The sequence below is a fragment of the Sus scrofa genome, chromosome 14 (genome assembly GCF_000003025.6).
Source record: "Sus scrofa isolate TJ Tabasco breed Duroc chromosome 14, Sscrofa11.1, whole genome shotgun sequence".
Classification (NCBI taxonomy): domain Eukaryota; kingdom Metazoa; phylum Chordata; class Mammalia; order Artiodactyla; family Suidae; genus Sus; species Sus scrofa.
The window spans coordinates 104,808,123-104,823,434 of NC_010456.5; the positions used below are offsets into that span (position 1 = coordinate 104,808,123).

Here is a 15,312-nt window from a genome sequence, read left to right on the forward strand (position 1 = left end):
GTATCTTTCAAATGATATCAAAACAATGTTGTGATGTGTGAATGAGGAGGGACAATAGATGGAAAGCAATTTAAAATAAAAATCCCCAGTTCCCTCAGTGCTCAGAGGGGCCCCCTCTCTCTCCCCATCAAATTATGTATCACACCAAGCTACAATTACCCATTGCCTTTTTTGCTTTTTGTTTTTTTTTTAGAGCCATACCTGGAGCACACAGACGCTCCCAGGCTAGGGGTCGAATCAGAACATCAGCTGCCAGCCTAGGCCACAGCCACAGCAACGCCAGGGACCAAACCTGCAGGTTCACAGACACTGTCGGGTTCTTAACCTACTGAGCCACCACGGGAACTGCCATTGCCTTGTTTGTCTTCTCTGCTGGACAATACAAGACATCTTACGTTCACTGAGGCGCTGGATACTTAATACGGTAATAGCTTGAGCACTGGGTCCCCCAAATGAGGCCAGGACTCAAGAGGGGCTCTGCCACTTACTAACGATACTACCCTGGGAAAATGACACAGTATTGTAAATCAAACTGTTTCCTCAATCTGCAAAATCTGGACAATGAGTACTTACCTTGAGAAGTTTGTAACGGTTAAATCAGCTCAACAGGAAAAGTCTTGAGATGTGATTTAGAGACTTGCACTTTACCTTTTAGCTGCGGCACAATGTCCTCCTTTCCTGCATAAGGGTCGCAGCGAAAGCGGTCCAGGCGGTCGATGGTGCACTGGCCCACGACGGGCTTGCGCCCAAACTGCCGGTGGTCGATGACCTTGATCACCAGCGGGGGCATGTACAATTCCTCCTTGGGCAAGAACTGGGGGTCACAGAGGGAGGGGTCACTTCTCTGTATAAGACCTGACAAGGGCAGCTTTGCCAATCAACTCCCTCAAAGGGACCAACTCAGGCTCTTTTTGCTGTTGGTAGAGCCCAGGGCACTTGCAGTAAGCAGCACGTTGCAGAAGGCCTGAGCTCTGAGCCTGATGCCCAGGACCAAATCCTAGCATGATCTCAGGGAACTTTTCTATGTCCCAGCAATCTCCTCAGTAATGGTAGGCTTGCAGAATTAATCTATGTGAAATACTTAGGACAGTAACTTAGTACCTGACTTTGCTCTGTAACAAGATGCAAAGTTAGCATTTATTCAGAATTAGTTAAAGTTTAGAAATGATTGCGGTAAAACTGGACTTTCCTGGGAAATAACTGTGGCCTGAGAGTCTTTGAGCTTTGGGAGTTCAGGGCCAAAAGGGGATGCTCATTGTTTCTCAATGCCTCCTGGATGCTCTACATGGAGTCTGGTGGCCTTGGTGACATTGTCTGGTTGGGGGATCCTAGGCTGGTCTCAGGTCTGCCTGGTGCATTTGTGGTTCAGATGATTTCTACCTCCGTCCTTGCTGGGGTCAACTGAACTAGCTTTCCTCATCCCTGCTGACCGAGGCTAGATTCCAGACTAGAGCTTGGGAGGGGACAAGGATGGGTAGAGTGGCCCAGGGGATCACTCTGGGATTCTGGCTTGGAGCATCCAGGTGGCACTCATCTATACCACCATAGGGGGATGAGCAGGGGCTTTGAAGTTGGAGGGACCTTAAGTCCAAACTCAGACCACCCACTTGCTAGTGGTGTTTCTGTGTGTAAATTAATTAACCTCTAAGTTTCCACCAAAGCACACATAAGGGGATGAACATGCCTGCTCTGCAGGATTGAAGACCTAATTCAGGGAGAGAATGCAGCCACCATGGAGCTGTGTGCAGCTGCTGTTGCAATCTCAACAGTCACTGCAGCATAACAGGCAAGGCCTGGCACTCACTAGGGAACTTGCACAAGGCATTTCCCCCATCTAGGCTTCAGTCTCCTCATCTCTAAGAGAAGTTAAGCCACATGACCCTAGAGTTCAAGAGAGGTCTGCTCAGATGCCAAAGGCAGGAAATGATTGGGGTGGGGAAAGGAATGGGAAGGTCCTATACCTTCCATCCCATCAAAGTGAGGAAATGCCTTTCTTTCCATCTCTCTCTCTCCTTCTTCTTTTTTTTTTTTTCTTTTTTCTTTTTAGGGCCACATCTGTGGCATCTGGAAGTTTCCAGGCTAGGGATCAAATCAGAGTTGCAGCTGAAGCTTATGCTATAGCAACTTGAAATCCAAGTCACATCTGCAACCTATGCTGTGGCTCATAGCAACACCAGATCCTTAAACCCACTGAGTGAGGCCAGGAATTAAACCTGCCTCCTCATGGATACTAATCAGATTCTTAACCTGCTGAGCCACAATGAGAATTCCTCCATCTTTTATATAGTAGAGAAAAATAGATTTTTCTTTTATAAAAAAGTAAGGATTTAATGGCTTTAAAAATGGAAAGACTGGGAATTCCCCAGTGCAGTGAGTTAAGGACCCCATGTTGTCACTGCCATGGCATGTGTTTGATCCCTGGGCCCAGAAACTTCTGCATGCTTTGGGTGTCACCAAAAAACAAACAAACAAACAACAACAAAAAAAAACCCATAATCTTTTCTTGCTCCAAAGCAGTCTGGGGTCAATGGCAGAGAACTGTGACCTGTTCTGAGGCTGCCCCATTTCTAATAACCAAAGGGGAAATTTGATGGACAAAGAAGGAGCCATCCAGGGGCACCTGGAGGTGGGGCCCCAATCACCCCGTCACTCTCCAACTACCCGTATCCCAGCCAGCAGTCACTATCTGCAGGGTTCTAGTCCATGGACACCTGTAAGGGCACAGCTGAGGGTTAATATTCTGCTCATGAGGGACTGACCAATAGCCTGTTGTACAGAGCTGAACAGGTGGGAAGTTTCTTGGAGAAATACACTAGTATCACTCATAGATACTTCTGTGTCACTGGAGCCTTAAGAAATTATCACCATGGTGTGAGAATCTAAGGAGGAAAAGTCACTGACCAGCTGACTACAGAACAGGGTTTTTCTTTTCTTTCTGTCTTTCTTTCCTTTTTTTTTTTTTTTTTTTTTTTTTTTTTTTGTCTTTTCTAGGGCCGCACCTGCGGCATGTGGAGGTTCGAAGGCTAGGGGTCTAATCAGAGCTGTAGCCGCCGGCCTACACCAGAGCCACAGCAACGCCAGATCTGAGCTGTGTCTGCGACCTACACCACAGCTCATGGCAACGCCGGATCCTTAACCCACTGAGTGAGGCCAGGGATTGAAGCCATAACCTCATAGCTCCTAGTCATATTCGTTAACCCCTGAGCCACAATGGGAACTCTGTGGAGCAGGGCTTTTCTATCAGTTGTCAGACTCTGGAAACACATATACATAAATGTGTGTGTGATTTGTATATATTCATTCTTCAGGTACAATTCAGTTATTCAACAGGCATGGACTATTACAGAGTCTTGATACTCTACCACTTTCATGAAGAGAACAGAACTTGGAAAGTTGGGCGTCTTCTTAAGGTTTTTGATCACCACTGATTCTACCCGTTCCCCTCCACACTCCACAATGAGGCTGGGGGATGTGACAGATGCCATCTGGTAATTCTTCATATTTCTTAAGCCCCACGCTAGAATCTAAGAAAACAATGTAAAAAGAAGGGAAGAAATCCAAAAATAATATTCAAAAGTAAGAAATTCTTTTTTATTTTATTTATTTTTTCCGCTGTACAGCATGGGGACCAAGTGACACTAGAAACTCTTTCTTAATAACTGGCAAATTCTTTAAGATTGACTTGTGCAGATTTGCCCAACATCTCTGACAGTGTTAGCCTACAGAGCCTGGGGGTCATACAGAGAAGATGCTTTTGCCCCTGTCCTTCTCCTGAGCCACTTGTTATAAAACAGAACCATTAACAAGGCAGGGATCAGCCCTGGCTGCACCATATCACAGGTCTGAGGACTCTGGCCAGTTAGTAACCTCCTTCTGTCTCATCTGCAAATGAAGCTGAGAGCATTACCTATCATAGGGTGATTCTGAGGACCAAGTGTAAACTTAACACAGTGTCTGACATGCGAGCCTTCAAATACAAGAGCTATTAACCTAGGTATCCATCAATAGATGAATGGAGAAAGAAGTTGTGGTACACATCGACCACAGAATACTATTCAGCCATAACGAAGAACAAAATCTTGCCATTTGCAGCAACATGGATGGACTTGGGGGGGCATGATGCTAAGTGAAATGTCAGAAAAGGACATACAGCATGATATCACTTATATGTGGAATCTAAAAAATATAACAGACAAGTGAATATTTATTAACAAAAAAAGAAGCCAACTCACAGAGAACAAACTAGTGGTTCACTGGTGGGGGGAGGATGGACAGTATGGGGGATGGGGAGGGGGGCGGTACTAACTATTGGGTATGACAGGCTCCAAGGATATAGTGTAGAACATGGGGAGTATAGCCAATATTTTTAATAACTGTAAATGGAGTGCAACGTGTAAAAATTGTATTAAAAAATAAAAAACAAATTTTAAAAAAAGACAGCTACTACTGAAAGCCATCTTCCTCAGTCTTAGCAAGCCATCCTGAGAACAGAAATCTCCAGCTGCTTGCCTGGACAAGGGAGGAGACCTCAGTAGCAGACAGAACACCCTCCATCAAGCTTCTCATACCTGTTCTGACAGTCCAACCTGTCACCATTCCCCCTACCCCTTCCCTCTCTCCACCTCCCTCTCAGGTCTCCTTTCTCTGTGCATCTGGACACACCGTCCTGAGTCTGATCCTTCTCTCCCAGTTCTCCAGCTGACCCAAGAAACTTAGAAATCCACTGGCTCCCAGTATGAGAACTCTAGATCTCCTCAGGAATGTTGGGACTGAGTTGTTCAATTTCATTTTTTGGGACAAATTCTATAGGACACTGGAGACAGCAAGAGAATATGCAGTAAGATTCCAGTTCCACAGCCACATCCATTTGATTGGATCCATAAAAACAGAGCAAGACGCTTACCTCAATAGCAGTGAGCTGGACCACAGGCCTGATGCCCTGGGGGACCATGTACAGATTTGGGGCCCTTTGTGAGGGAAGAATGGGAAGGTTGGAGCCATCCTGTGAAACAAACATGGGAATGTTAGTGCCTCCCTTTAGGTCAAGTAAAGGGCACTTGGCTTGTTAACAGATGTTTTAAGAAGCAACTCTGAAAAAATTCATCCGTGAGCACTCAATACGTACCTTGTGCCTCAGAATCAGCTCTGCAGTTACAAGGACATCCCCACAGGCCTTGTCTCCATTCATTACTGGGTACCAGAGAAGTTTGGGCGTGATGTCCATCTCTGAGTTTAGTTTCACCAGAGGAGAGCACAGGCTTCGACCTAAAAATTCATCTTTGCCCTAGAGAAACAAGCAATCCTTAAACTTCCCTGACCACCGTCCCTATAAACTTCCATCACCCCCTAAGCCATCTTAGAAATTCTAAATTACCTACCACTTGGTCACTGTCAAAAAGTTCGATGACAACTTTGGGGGGGTTTTGTAGGACTGTTTGGGGTTCCCCATAGATTTCAATTTCGTCAAATATAATGGTTTGGTCCCATGTGGGATTCAGAGTTGAGTGGATGATCTCAGTGGTTTTGCTTCGATGAAGGAAGGAGACATGAGCATATGGATCTGAAACAGAAAAAGAGAGTCAGAGGAGGGCTGTGGCTGAAGCCTGAAATGGTAAGACTCCTGGAAGAAAATATAGGGAAGCTCTTTGACATTGGCTGGGCAATGATTTTTTTGAATTTTGACACCAAAAGCAAAGGCAACAAAAGCAGAAATAATCAAGTAGGATTAGATCAAACTAACAGGTTCTGCACAGCAAAAGAAATCATCAACAAAATGAAAGGCAACCTATGAGTGAATAAAGAAAAAATACACATACACACTGGACTATCATTCAGTCTTAAAAAAAAAGGAAGTCCTGGAGTTCCTACTGTGGTGCCGTGGGTTAAGGATCTGGCATTGCCACAGCTATGGTAAGTTGCCGCTGTGGCTTGGATTCAATCCCTGGCCCAGGAACTTCCATATGTGTGGTTGTGGCCATTAAAAAAAAGAAGAAGGAAGTTCTACCATTGGTGACAACATGGATGAACCTGGAGGACATTACGTTAAATGAGCCAGACAGACAGAGAGAAATACCACATGGTATCCCTTCTACATGGGATCAAAACAAAACAAAACAAGTCAAAATCATAGAAACAGAGAGTAGAATGGTGGTACCAGGGGCTGAGGGCAGGGAAATGGGGAGAACTTAGTAAAAGAGTATAATTTTCACCAATAAGATGAATAAGGTCTCAGGATCTAAGGTATAGCATGGTGACTACAATTTACACTAACATATCTGAAATTTGCTAAGAGAGTAGAATTGAAGTGTTTTCTCTCTCTCTCTCTCTCTCTCTCTCTCTCTCACACACACACATACACAAACAGGTAACTATGTGAGGCAATGAATGTGTTAATTGTGGGAATCCTTTCACAATGTGTACGTATATCAAATCATCACATTGTACACTTTAAATATATTACAACTTCATTTGTCAACTATATCTCAATAAAGCTGAAAAATACAAGAAAGAGAAAGTAATCCATTTCTTCTCCATGCTAAGTAATTTCCCCAAACCTTTTTGCAACTGCTTGGGAGCTGACTTACAGAGCAATACTCCAATATCTAACTTGAAGCTTTTGCATAAGCCAAAAGGACGCTTGGCTTTAGCATTGTAGCATCTCCCGAATGGGATTCCATGCTTTCGCCTGATATCTCTTCTCTCTCAAACTTAAAGGAATGTGCTTAGTTTTATGCAACGTTACTTAAGAAATTAACTAACTTTTAATGATTGCGTGCCCCCTGGTGGTGAATACTCAGAATGTCTTCAAAAGCCATGCTGGAGATGTGTATTACAGAGACAATCATCCATCTGCTTTAATTTGTCAGAAAAGGAAATCATTCACAAACGCTGGATAATATCAGTGCTCGGAACACACCTCACAATTGATGTGAGCGTGCCAGAGTGTCAGGCAACTGTTCTTGGAGTGGCTTCTATAGGAGGCTCCAGGAAGCTCTCTGCTTCCTGAATGGAAGTGGAATGCTCCCCATTACAGCTCAGGGAGCCCCAGACTATTCATGGTCCCACCAACCACAGCACAAATCTCCCAGTGGCAGGTGCCCAGAACCCTCCTCTGAGAACCAATCCAAAAGCAACAAAACCAGGTGGGGTGTCACTGTGAGGGGGTGATGAAGCCTCATGGTTTGATGGTGCTGGGAATTTGGGGAGCAGGCAGCAGTGAAGGTTAAGATGGACTTCAAGGTAGGGGAATGGGTGAACTGGTGATCTTTGGTCAACTTAAGCAAACTACAAAATACACATATATAAAAGTCTTGACTTACCAATCCACCCAAGAGGCCAGGGGTGAAAACACAGCTACATATATAAAAAGAAAGCAGAAACTCTTTTCTTCTCAATTTTTTTTAATCACTTAATCAGTTAATGATTATTAGTACTAAAAGACCATGTATCTTCTCAGCAACTATGCTCAACACACTCAGCAATTATCTAATGACCGAGCAATTGACCTCATGCACATCAAACTAATCTCAACGTAGAAAGGCTTTTTGTTGTGAGAAAGAACTAAAAGCACCCACTTGATGAAGAGCAGACTCAAGCTAGCCCGCTGTGCAATAATGTGTGAGATGGAGTTTTTTTGTTGCTGTAGTTTTTTTTTTTTTCCTTTACCTGAAAAGCTATCCTTGTCTAGAGCCATGAGGTTTCTGGCTTGATAGATATAGCAGCGTAGATGGTAGATGTAGACTCCTAAAAAGAACAGGATGGAGGTTACTTACAAGAAACGGAACACTGTAGACTGCTATTTTTCTATGTGGAGATAATACACGTTTCAGATACATGGGTTACCCAAATCTATTTCCCCATGGTCAAAAACACATGTAATGGTGATGATGTGTCTTCCTAAAGTAGTTCTGTCTCTTGCGAAATTAAACGTAATTTAAAAATACTACAAGGAGTTCCCGTTGTGGCTCAGTGGTTAAGGAATCCGACTAGGAACCATGAGGTTGCGGGTTCGATCCCTGGCCTTGCTCAGTGGGTTAAGGATCCAGCGTTGCTGTGAGCTGCAGTGTAGGTTGCATACACGGCTTGGATCCTGTGTTGCTGTGGCTGTGGCATAGGCCGGTGGCTGCAGCTCCGATTTGACCCCTAGCCTGGGAACCTCCATATGCCATGGGAGCAGCCCAAGAAATGGCAAAAAGACAAAAAATAAATAAATAAGTAAATAAAAAATAAAAATACTACAAAAAGACAAAAAAATAATAAAAAATAAATAAAAATAAATAAAAATACTACAATGCAAGTGTCAACCAGAAGAATATATTCCTGGTACAAGCTACCTGGATTTAGGGTACTGCTTGACATCACTGACCTTTAAAATGATACTGACTCTCCAGAAATTGTAGAAATAGGGCCTTCTATACCATTTCAGCACCAAATCTAAGAAACCATTATCTGCTAAACGTTTCTCTGATATTTCAAAGTCTTTATACTCCTTATTCTTATGATGTTAGTGCATATACGACCCTTCCTGCTACACTGTCCCCTCTACTTGCCCATGCAAAGCCACCTAATTGGAGAGACAGTAGAGCATTGAGATTCACTCCACAGATTCTGGGAAATGGACTGCTTGAGTTCAAATCTTGTCTTTGCTGCTTTCATGCTATAAGATCTTGGACAAGTTATTTAATCTTTCTGCACCTTGATTTCCTCACCTGTAAAACTGAGAATAATAATAGTACCTGCCTTCCAGGGTTGTTACAAGAATTAAACAAGTTAATATATGTGCAGTGCCTGGCACATGCTAGACTTCTATGAGTATTCGTTATTACTACTGCAGAGGCCTGCCTCATTCCAAAATTCCTGCAGGTTATCACTGAAACCAAGAGTTCCCATTGTGGCACAGTGGAAAGGAATACATAGTATACATGAGGTTGCAGGTTCAATCCCTGGCTTCGCTCAGTGGGTTAAGGATCCGGTGCTGCAGTGAGCTGTGGTGTAGGGTTGCAGATGTGGCTTGGGTCTGACATTGCTGTGGCTGTGTCAGCTGAAGCTCTGATTCAATCCCTAGCCTGGGAATTTCCAAATGCTGCAGGTGTGGCCTCAAAAAGAAAAAAAAATTCATTGAAATTAAACAAACTTATCAATCTTTTTTCCTAATTAATATAATCTTTGGGGGAAGCTTAATAGACAGAACAAGTACATATCAGGCAGATCATGTTAAAATCAGTGATTTGACCACCCTCTACCCCAAATATAATTTCTCCACCAAGTGAAGAAAATGAAAGTCATGTTTGCATAAAGGGGTTTCTATCATACTTGATGATTTGAAGAGTTTTCTTGTGACAAAAGTGATAAAGTGAAATTCGCAAATACATATTTAAAACTTACTGTCAAAATTACAGGAAACAATGGGAGTGTTTGCTCCAAACACGGTGGTGGCGCTGTGCTTCTGTTTTTCTGAACTCTTTTCATCTCCATCCTCTGTAGTGTCTGCACCCTAAAATAAGAGGCAGGAAAACCAATGAACAATGCCTAAAAACAAAGGGGCAAGAATTACAAATGGAGTGGGCTCTTTTTTTTTTTCATAGCCGCACCCACGGCAGATGGAAGTTCCTGGGCTACTAATTGAATCCAGGCTGCAGGTGCAACCTATGCTGGATCCTTTAACCCACTGCTCTGGGCCAGGGATTGAACCCACACCTCTGCAGCAACCCAAGCCACTGCAGTTTGGTTCTTAACCCACTGTGCCACAGTGGGAACTCCTCGACTGGTTGTTTGGTTTTGTTTTGTTTTTTAAATTGTACAGTGGCATTGTTTAATTATAATTATCATAAATTCTTTGTTGGAGAGGAAATCAGAATCAGATGTAAGACTTCAGCATTCCAGAACTGGTTGTTTTTAAAAGAGATTATCTTCATCCAATCACTCCATTTTTATTTTTATTTAATTTTTATTTAATTTTTTAATTTTTTTTTTTTTTTGTCTTTTTAGGGCCACACCTGTGGCATATGGAAGTTCCCAGGCAAGGGGTCTAATTGTAGCTGCAGCTGCTGGCCTACACCACAGCCACAGCAATGCCAGATCCAAGCCAAGTCTGCAACCTACACTATAGCTCATGGCCATGCTTAACCCACTGAGTGAGGTCAGGGATTGAACCTGCGTCCTCATAGATACTAGTTGGGTTGGTTATCACTGAGCCATAATGGGAACTCCCCAATCACTCCATTTTTAAAGATGAATAAAGCCCAGGACAGCAAGTGACTGTCACTTAGCTGGACGTTGACAGAGCAGGAGGTCAAATCCAGCCTTTCTACCTCAATGCCAGGTTTACCAAACCCTAGGCCTGAAGAATAAAACAAGGAAGAGCATAAAGGAGATTAAAAGGAAAGGAGAAGGAAAAAGAGCAACGGCAGAACAGAGAAGTGTCGGTGCATAGAAATATAAAAATAGGTTGTGTCTAAAGACAAATTTCCAATAATGGTCCCTGACCGCCACATTGTTTTAGATCAACCACTTCCATTTTCTCATTCATTCCCTCCACCTTTCTGCTTTCTTTCCTCCCTGCCTTTTTATGGTGCTTCTCTATGAACGGTTCTCTAATTTTATGAGCCATCCTTCTGTTTTCCTCCCCCTCACATCTGGATATTTAACTTTCTTGGTCTGTTGAACAGTTGTAGTTTCCAAGATATGAGCCAAAGAACCTATGTCTGGGATGTTAACAGATGTCACCTGCAGCAAAGGTTTTGGAACAGATATATTTGGAAAAGGCTAGAAGAAACAACATTCAACAGGTGTGTCTGTAGACAGGCTTCTCAGAGCCTTTCACATATTAATGGTCTATGCATTCTAGAATTATTGTGCACCTAGGATGTGTGGCTTTCTCCCAAATTATGTGCTGTCTTATAGTACTGGAGGGACCCCTACGGCGTCTGTGGTGTTATATCCAACACTTGCGTGTTTTCCCTCTGCCAATAAATATCATTTGAGTTTTAGCTACTTATTACTTACAAGGGCACCTTCGAGTTTAAAGATGGCAGCTGCACCATGCGTTTCTGAAGGAGCCATTTTTCTCCTCCAGCGTCTGCGGCGAAAGGTATCTGAACTACGCTGTTTCCAGTGAAATTTCCAGCCAATTAAAGACGCATATTCCCAGCCCTCCCGGTCTTCAAGTGCCTCCATGGCCTGAAACAGAAAGTAAAACATTAAATGGTAATAACCCTAACAACAACCTTCCTCATACTGATGAAGTGGATTGATTTGATCAAACAACAAATAGCTAAGGCAAATCTACTCTGTGCCAAGCGCTGTGCTGGGAGCAGGGACACAACAAAGAACAAAACGGACAGGCTCTCTGCCCTTGCAGAGCTGATGACTGTGGGGTGACAGAGAGATAAGCAGGCAATTAAAGGGAAATGAGATGTCAGCCATAAAAAACGAGGTAATGCCATTCGCAACAGTCATGGATGTAACTACAGATTTTCATACTAAGTGAGGTCAGAAAGAAAAAGACAAATCCCATATGATATCACTTGTATGTGGAGTCTAAAATATGGCACATATGAACCTATCTATGAAACAGAGACAGACTCAAGGACAAGGAAAAAAGACCTAGGCTTGCCAATGGGGAGAGGGGGAGAGAGAGGAATGGATGAGGAATTTGGGGTTAGAGGATGTAAACTATTACACTTAGAATGGATAAGCAGTGAGGTCCTACTATATAGCATAGGGAACTATATCCAATTTCTTGAGCTAGAACATGATGGAAAAGAATATAAAAAAGAATATGTATATATATGTATGTCTAAATGAATCACTTTGCTGTACAATAGAAATTGGCACAAGGTTTAAATCAACTATACTTAATAAAAAATAAAATTTAAAATAAGAACATAAAAAGTGAAATAAGGTATTGCCAAGGTGGTGGCTGTACCAACAGGAAGGGGCACCTTATTCTGGCTGAGGGGGGAATAAGAGGGTAAAGCAGGTAGATTCTTCTCCAAATTGCTTTCTATTTTCTCACTTCATTAGCTCATAAGAATATTGCTACTGTGATATAGTTTGGAAAACATTATCTCCGTTTCATAAAGAAGGGAAAACATTTTACCATGCTCCCCAGGGTTTAAGTGTCTTGCTAAGCTAATAGCTTCTATAGCTAATAATTAATAAATGGGGGTATAGTACTTGCTAGCTTTATTTCCATCTAAATTATCTCAGAGTGCCTCCTGTGTGACAGGGATTGTGTTAAGAGCTAAGGAAGCAGTGAAGAAAAAGACAGGGTCCTTGCCCTCACACAGATGACATTTTACTGGTGGAATTTTTTTTTTTTTCGTCTTTTTGTCTTTTCCAGGGCCGCACCCATGGCATATGGAGATTCCCAGGCTAGGGGTCTAATCAGAGCTGTAGTCGCCAGCCTACGCCAGAGCCATAGTAATGTGGGATCCAAGCTTTGTCTGTGACCTACACCACAGCTCATGACAACGCTGGATCCCTAACCCACTGAGCAAGGTCAAGTATCAAACCCACAACCTCAAGGTTCCTGGTCGGATTCATTAACCACTGAGCCACGACGTGAACTCCATAGTGGTGGAAATTTTATGTGAATATCTTAAAAGTACGAATAGATTGAGTAGATTTAAAATAATACAGAATAATATTTAGGATCTCAGCAATAAGAGCACCATGCAAGTTATTACTATTGTCAGGGCTATTTTTCCAACTTTGAATAAACAGAAAATCCCGGTCAAACACAATCTTGTAACGGACCCTCTAGCAGTGTTACTAGTGGCACTGAAATACTTCATGTGGCCAGGAGGAGTGAGGCGGGGAACATGATCAAAGTCTCAGCAATATTCTTTGGTAGAACTGGGTCATGCTTCCAGTCTTCTGACTTGGGTGGCCAGTGTTCTCTCCACTTCACTTTGGTCTCCTCATGTGGAGGGAGAGAGTCAAAGGCCTCTAGAAACATCGGGATAGGGATGATTGCAAAACAAATGTTCATTCATCAGCTCATTCGTCCCACTCCATTGTTTATTAGGAACAAGTTCCTGAGCTAGCACGAAGGCTACAAAGATGGAACCACAGAAGAACCAAGAAGCTCACTGTCTAATAAAAGCTCACTTTATCACATCTACGACGAGTCAGGCACTTTGTGGAAGAGAAAGGGTTCCTATATGGAATGAGCTTAACCTGGGTTCAAACATCCTATATCTTAGTAGACACAGGGCCTAAAGTAAATCCATTAAACCTCTGAGCATGATCTATAAAACGGGAATAAAATTCAGATTTTGTGGATTGTAGACGATGCATATTATTACAGAAGGCACATAAAACATGCCACTTATTATTGTTTTTTTGTTTGTTTGTTTTTTAGGGCCCGCACCCATAGCATATGGAGGTTCCCAGGCTAGAGGTCAAATTGAATCAGAGCTATAGCCACTGGCCTACACCACAGCCACAGTCATGCCAGAATGGAAATACGTCTGCCACCTACACCACAGCTCACGGCAACACTGGAGCCTTAACTCACTGAGTGAGGCCAGGGATCAAACCTGCGTCTTCATGGATGCTAGTCAGATTCATTTCCACTGAGCCATGACGGGAACTCCGGCCACTTATTATTGTTATATGAGTATGCTTGTTCCACTCAATTTATTATTATTCCATTTAAGCCTATAAAATACCCTAATTAAATAGATGCAAACTATTGCCTCTGGAATGGATAAGCAAGGAGATCCTGCTGCATAGCACTGGGAACTAGATTTAGTCATTTATGATGGAGCATGATGGAGATAATGTGAGAAAAAGAATGTACATATGCATGTGTGACTGGGTCACTTTGCTGTACAGTAGAAAATTGACAGAACGCTATAAATCAGCTATAACAGAAAAAATAAAAATCATTTAAAAGTAAAATAACCTAACTAGATGCATGGTATTATACCCACTTCACAGATTAAGAAAGTAAATGAAGTCAGGATTTGAATTCTTAGGTGTCTTGTTCCAAGTCCTGAGCTATTGCTACCAAAATAATTTCCATCACTGCCCCTTGAGTGGTTCTCACTATTTATACTGCTCCAGAAGCACGTGGAAGACTTACTAGTTGGAACCCAGAATGATTTAGAGTTCCTAAATCAGTAGGTTTGCAGGGGGAAGAGAGACACAATTTGAGAAGCTTGAGCAGGGCATCAGGCCCTTTATAGGTAAATGGTTTCCATAGAAATAGTCTAGTTAACAGGGGGTTCTGTGTGGTCTGTCCCCCCCTGCCTTTCCCCATTGTCCCTCTTACCTTTGCAGTACTTGAAGTGCTTTGTGCTAAATCTTTCTTGCGTTTTCGGACCAGCCTTCGCCGTCTATGGGTATGATACATTTTCTCCGCTGCAACCCAGGATTTGGGCTTATTATCAGGAGGAATGGTAATTCCATACTCCCAGCCTGGAACAGAGTTTGAATGGTTAGTCAAAGGAGATCCATTTGCCAGACTGCCAAAGAAAGTTCTCAGAGGCATTCAGTCACTCTCTGCTCCCCAAATTCTCCACTGTCTGACTGAATGCCATCACTTCTTTCACTTTGCTACAATCAGCCAAACTGAACACAGCCCTCCCTATTCCCCTGGCTCTCTCTTCAAAAAGCTTCCTTTGTGGTCACGGGCTTCTCCTCCACGTTTCTTTTTTTTTCCCTCTTTTTTTAGGGCCACACCCATGGCATATGGAGGTTTCCAGGATAAGGGTCGAATTAGAGCTGAAGCTGCCAGCCTACCCCACAGTCACAGCAACACCAGATCCGAGCCACGTTTGTCACCTACACCACAGCTCACAGCAACTCCAGATCCCTAACCCACTGAGTGGGGCCAGGGATCAAACCCGAGTCCTCATGGATACTAGTCGGGTTCACTACTGCTGAGCCACAACAGAAACTCCACATTTGTACTTTAAAGCACAATACAAGAGGCAGATGGGGAGAATGACCAAGGATATGGCCTATGTAGTTAACAGCCTGGGTTCAAATACAGCACCACCACATGCTGGCTGTTTACTTAAACAGTTTCTTGCAAGTGGAGATCCCATCGTGGCGCAGCAGAAGCAAATCTGACTAGGAACCAAGAGGTTGTGGGTTCGATCCTTGGCCTTGCTCAGTGGGTTAAGGATCTGGTGTTGCCATGAGCTGTGGTGTAAGTTGTAGATGTGGCTCGGATCTGGTGTTGCTGTGCCTCTGGCGTAGGCTGGCAGCAACAGTTCTGATTAGACCCCTAGCCTTGGAACCTCCATATGCCATGGGTGAGGCCCTAAAAAGACAAAAGACAAAAAAAAAAAAAAAAAC

General features: G+C 43.1%; 1 protein-coding gene across 5 annotated transcripts in view; it reads right to left on the reverse strand.

Moving 5' to 3' along the window:
- MYOF (myoferlin) overlaps positions 1 to 15,312 on the reverse strand; it is a 170,699-nt gene that overhangs the window by 37,609 nt on the left and 117,778 nt on the right. For all 5 annotated transcript variants that reach the window (XM_021073854.1, XM_021073852.1, XM_021073856.1 and 2 more), the window contains 9 exons: positions 14,282 to 14,427; positions 11,005 to 11,178; positions 9,385 to 9,493; positions 7,666 to 7,743; positions 5,379 to 5,560; positions 5,126 to 5,284; positions 4,904 to 5,002; positions 3,363 to 3,524; positions 649 to 814 (listed from right to left, as the gene is read on the reverse strand). In XM_021073854.1, coding sequence (XP_020929513.1) covers positions 649 to 814; positions 3,363 to 3,524; positions 4,904 to 5,002; positions 5,126 to 5,284; positions 5,379 to 5,560; positions 7,666 to 7,743; positions 9,385 to 9,493; positions 11,005 to 11,178; positions 14,282 to 14,427 — 1,275 coding nt within the window. The remainder of the gene's footprint in view (positions 1 to 648; positions 815 to 3,362; positions 3,525 to 4,903; positions 5,003 to 5,125; positions 5,285 to 5,378; positions 5,561 to 7,665; positions 7,744 to 9,384; positions 9,494 to 11,004; positions 11,179 to 14,281; positions 14,428 to 15,312) is intronic.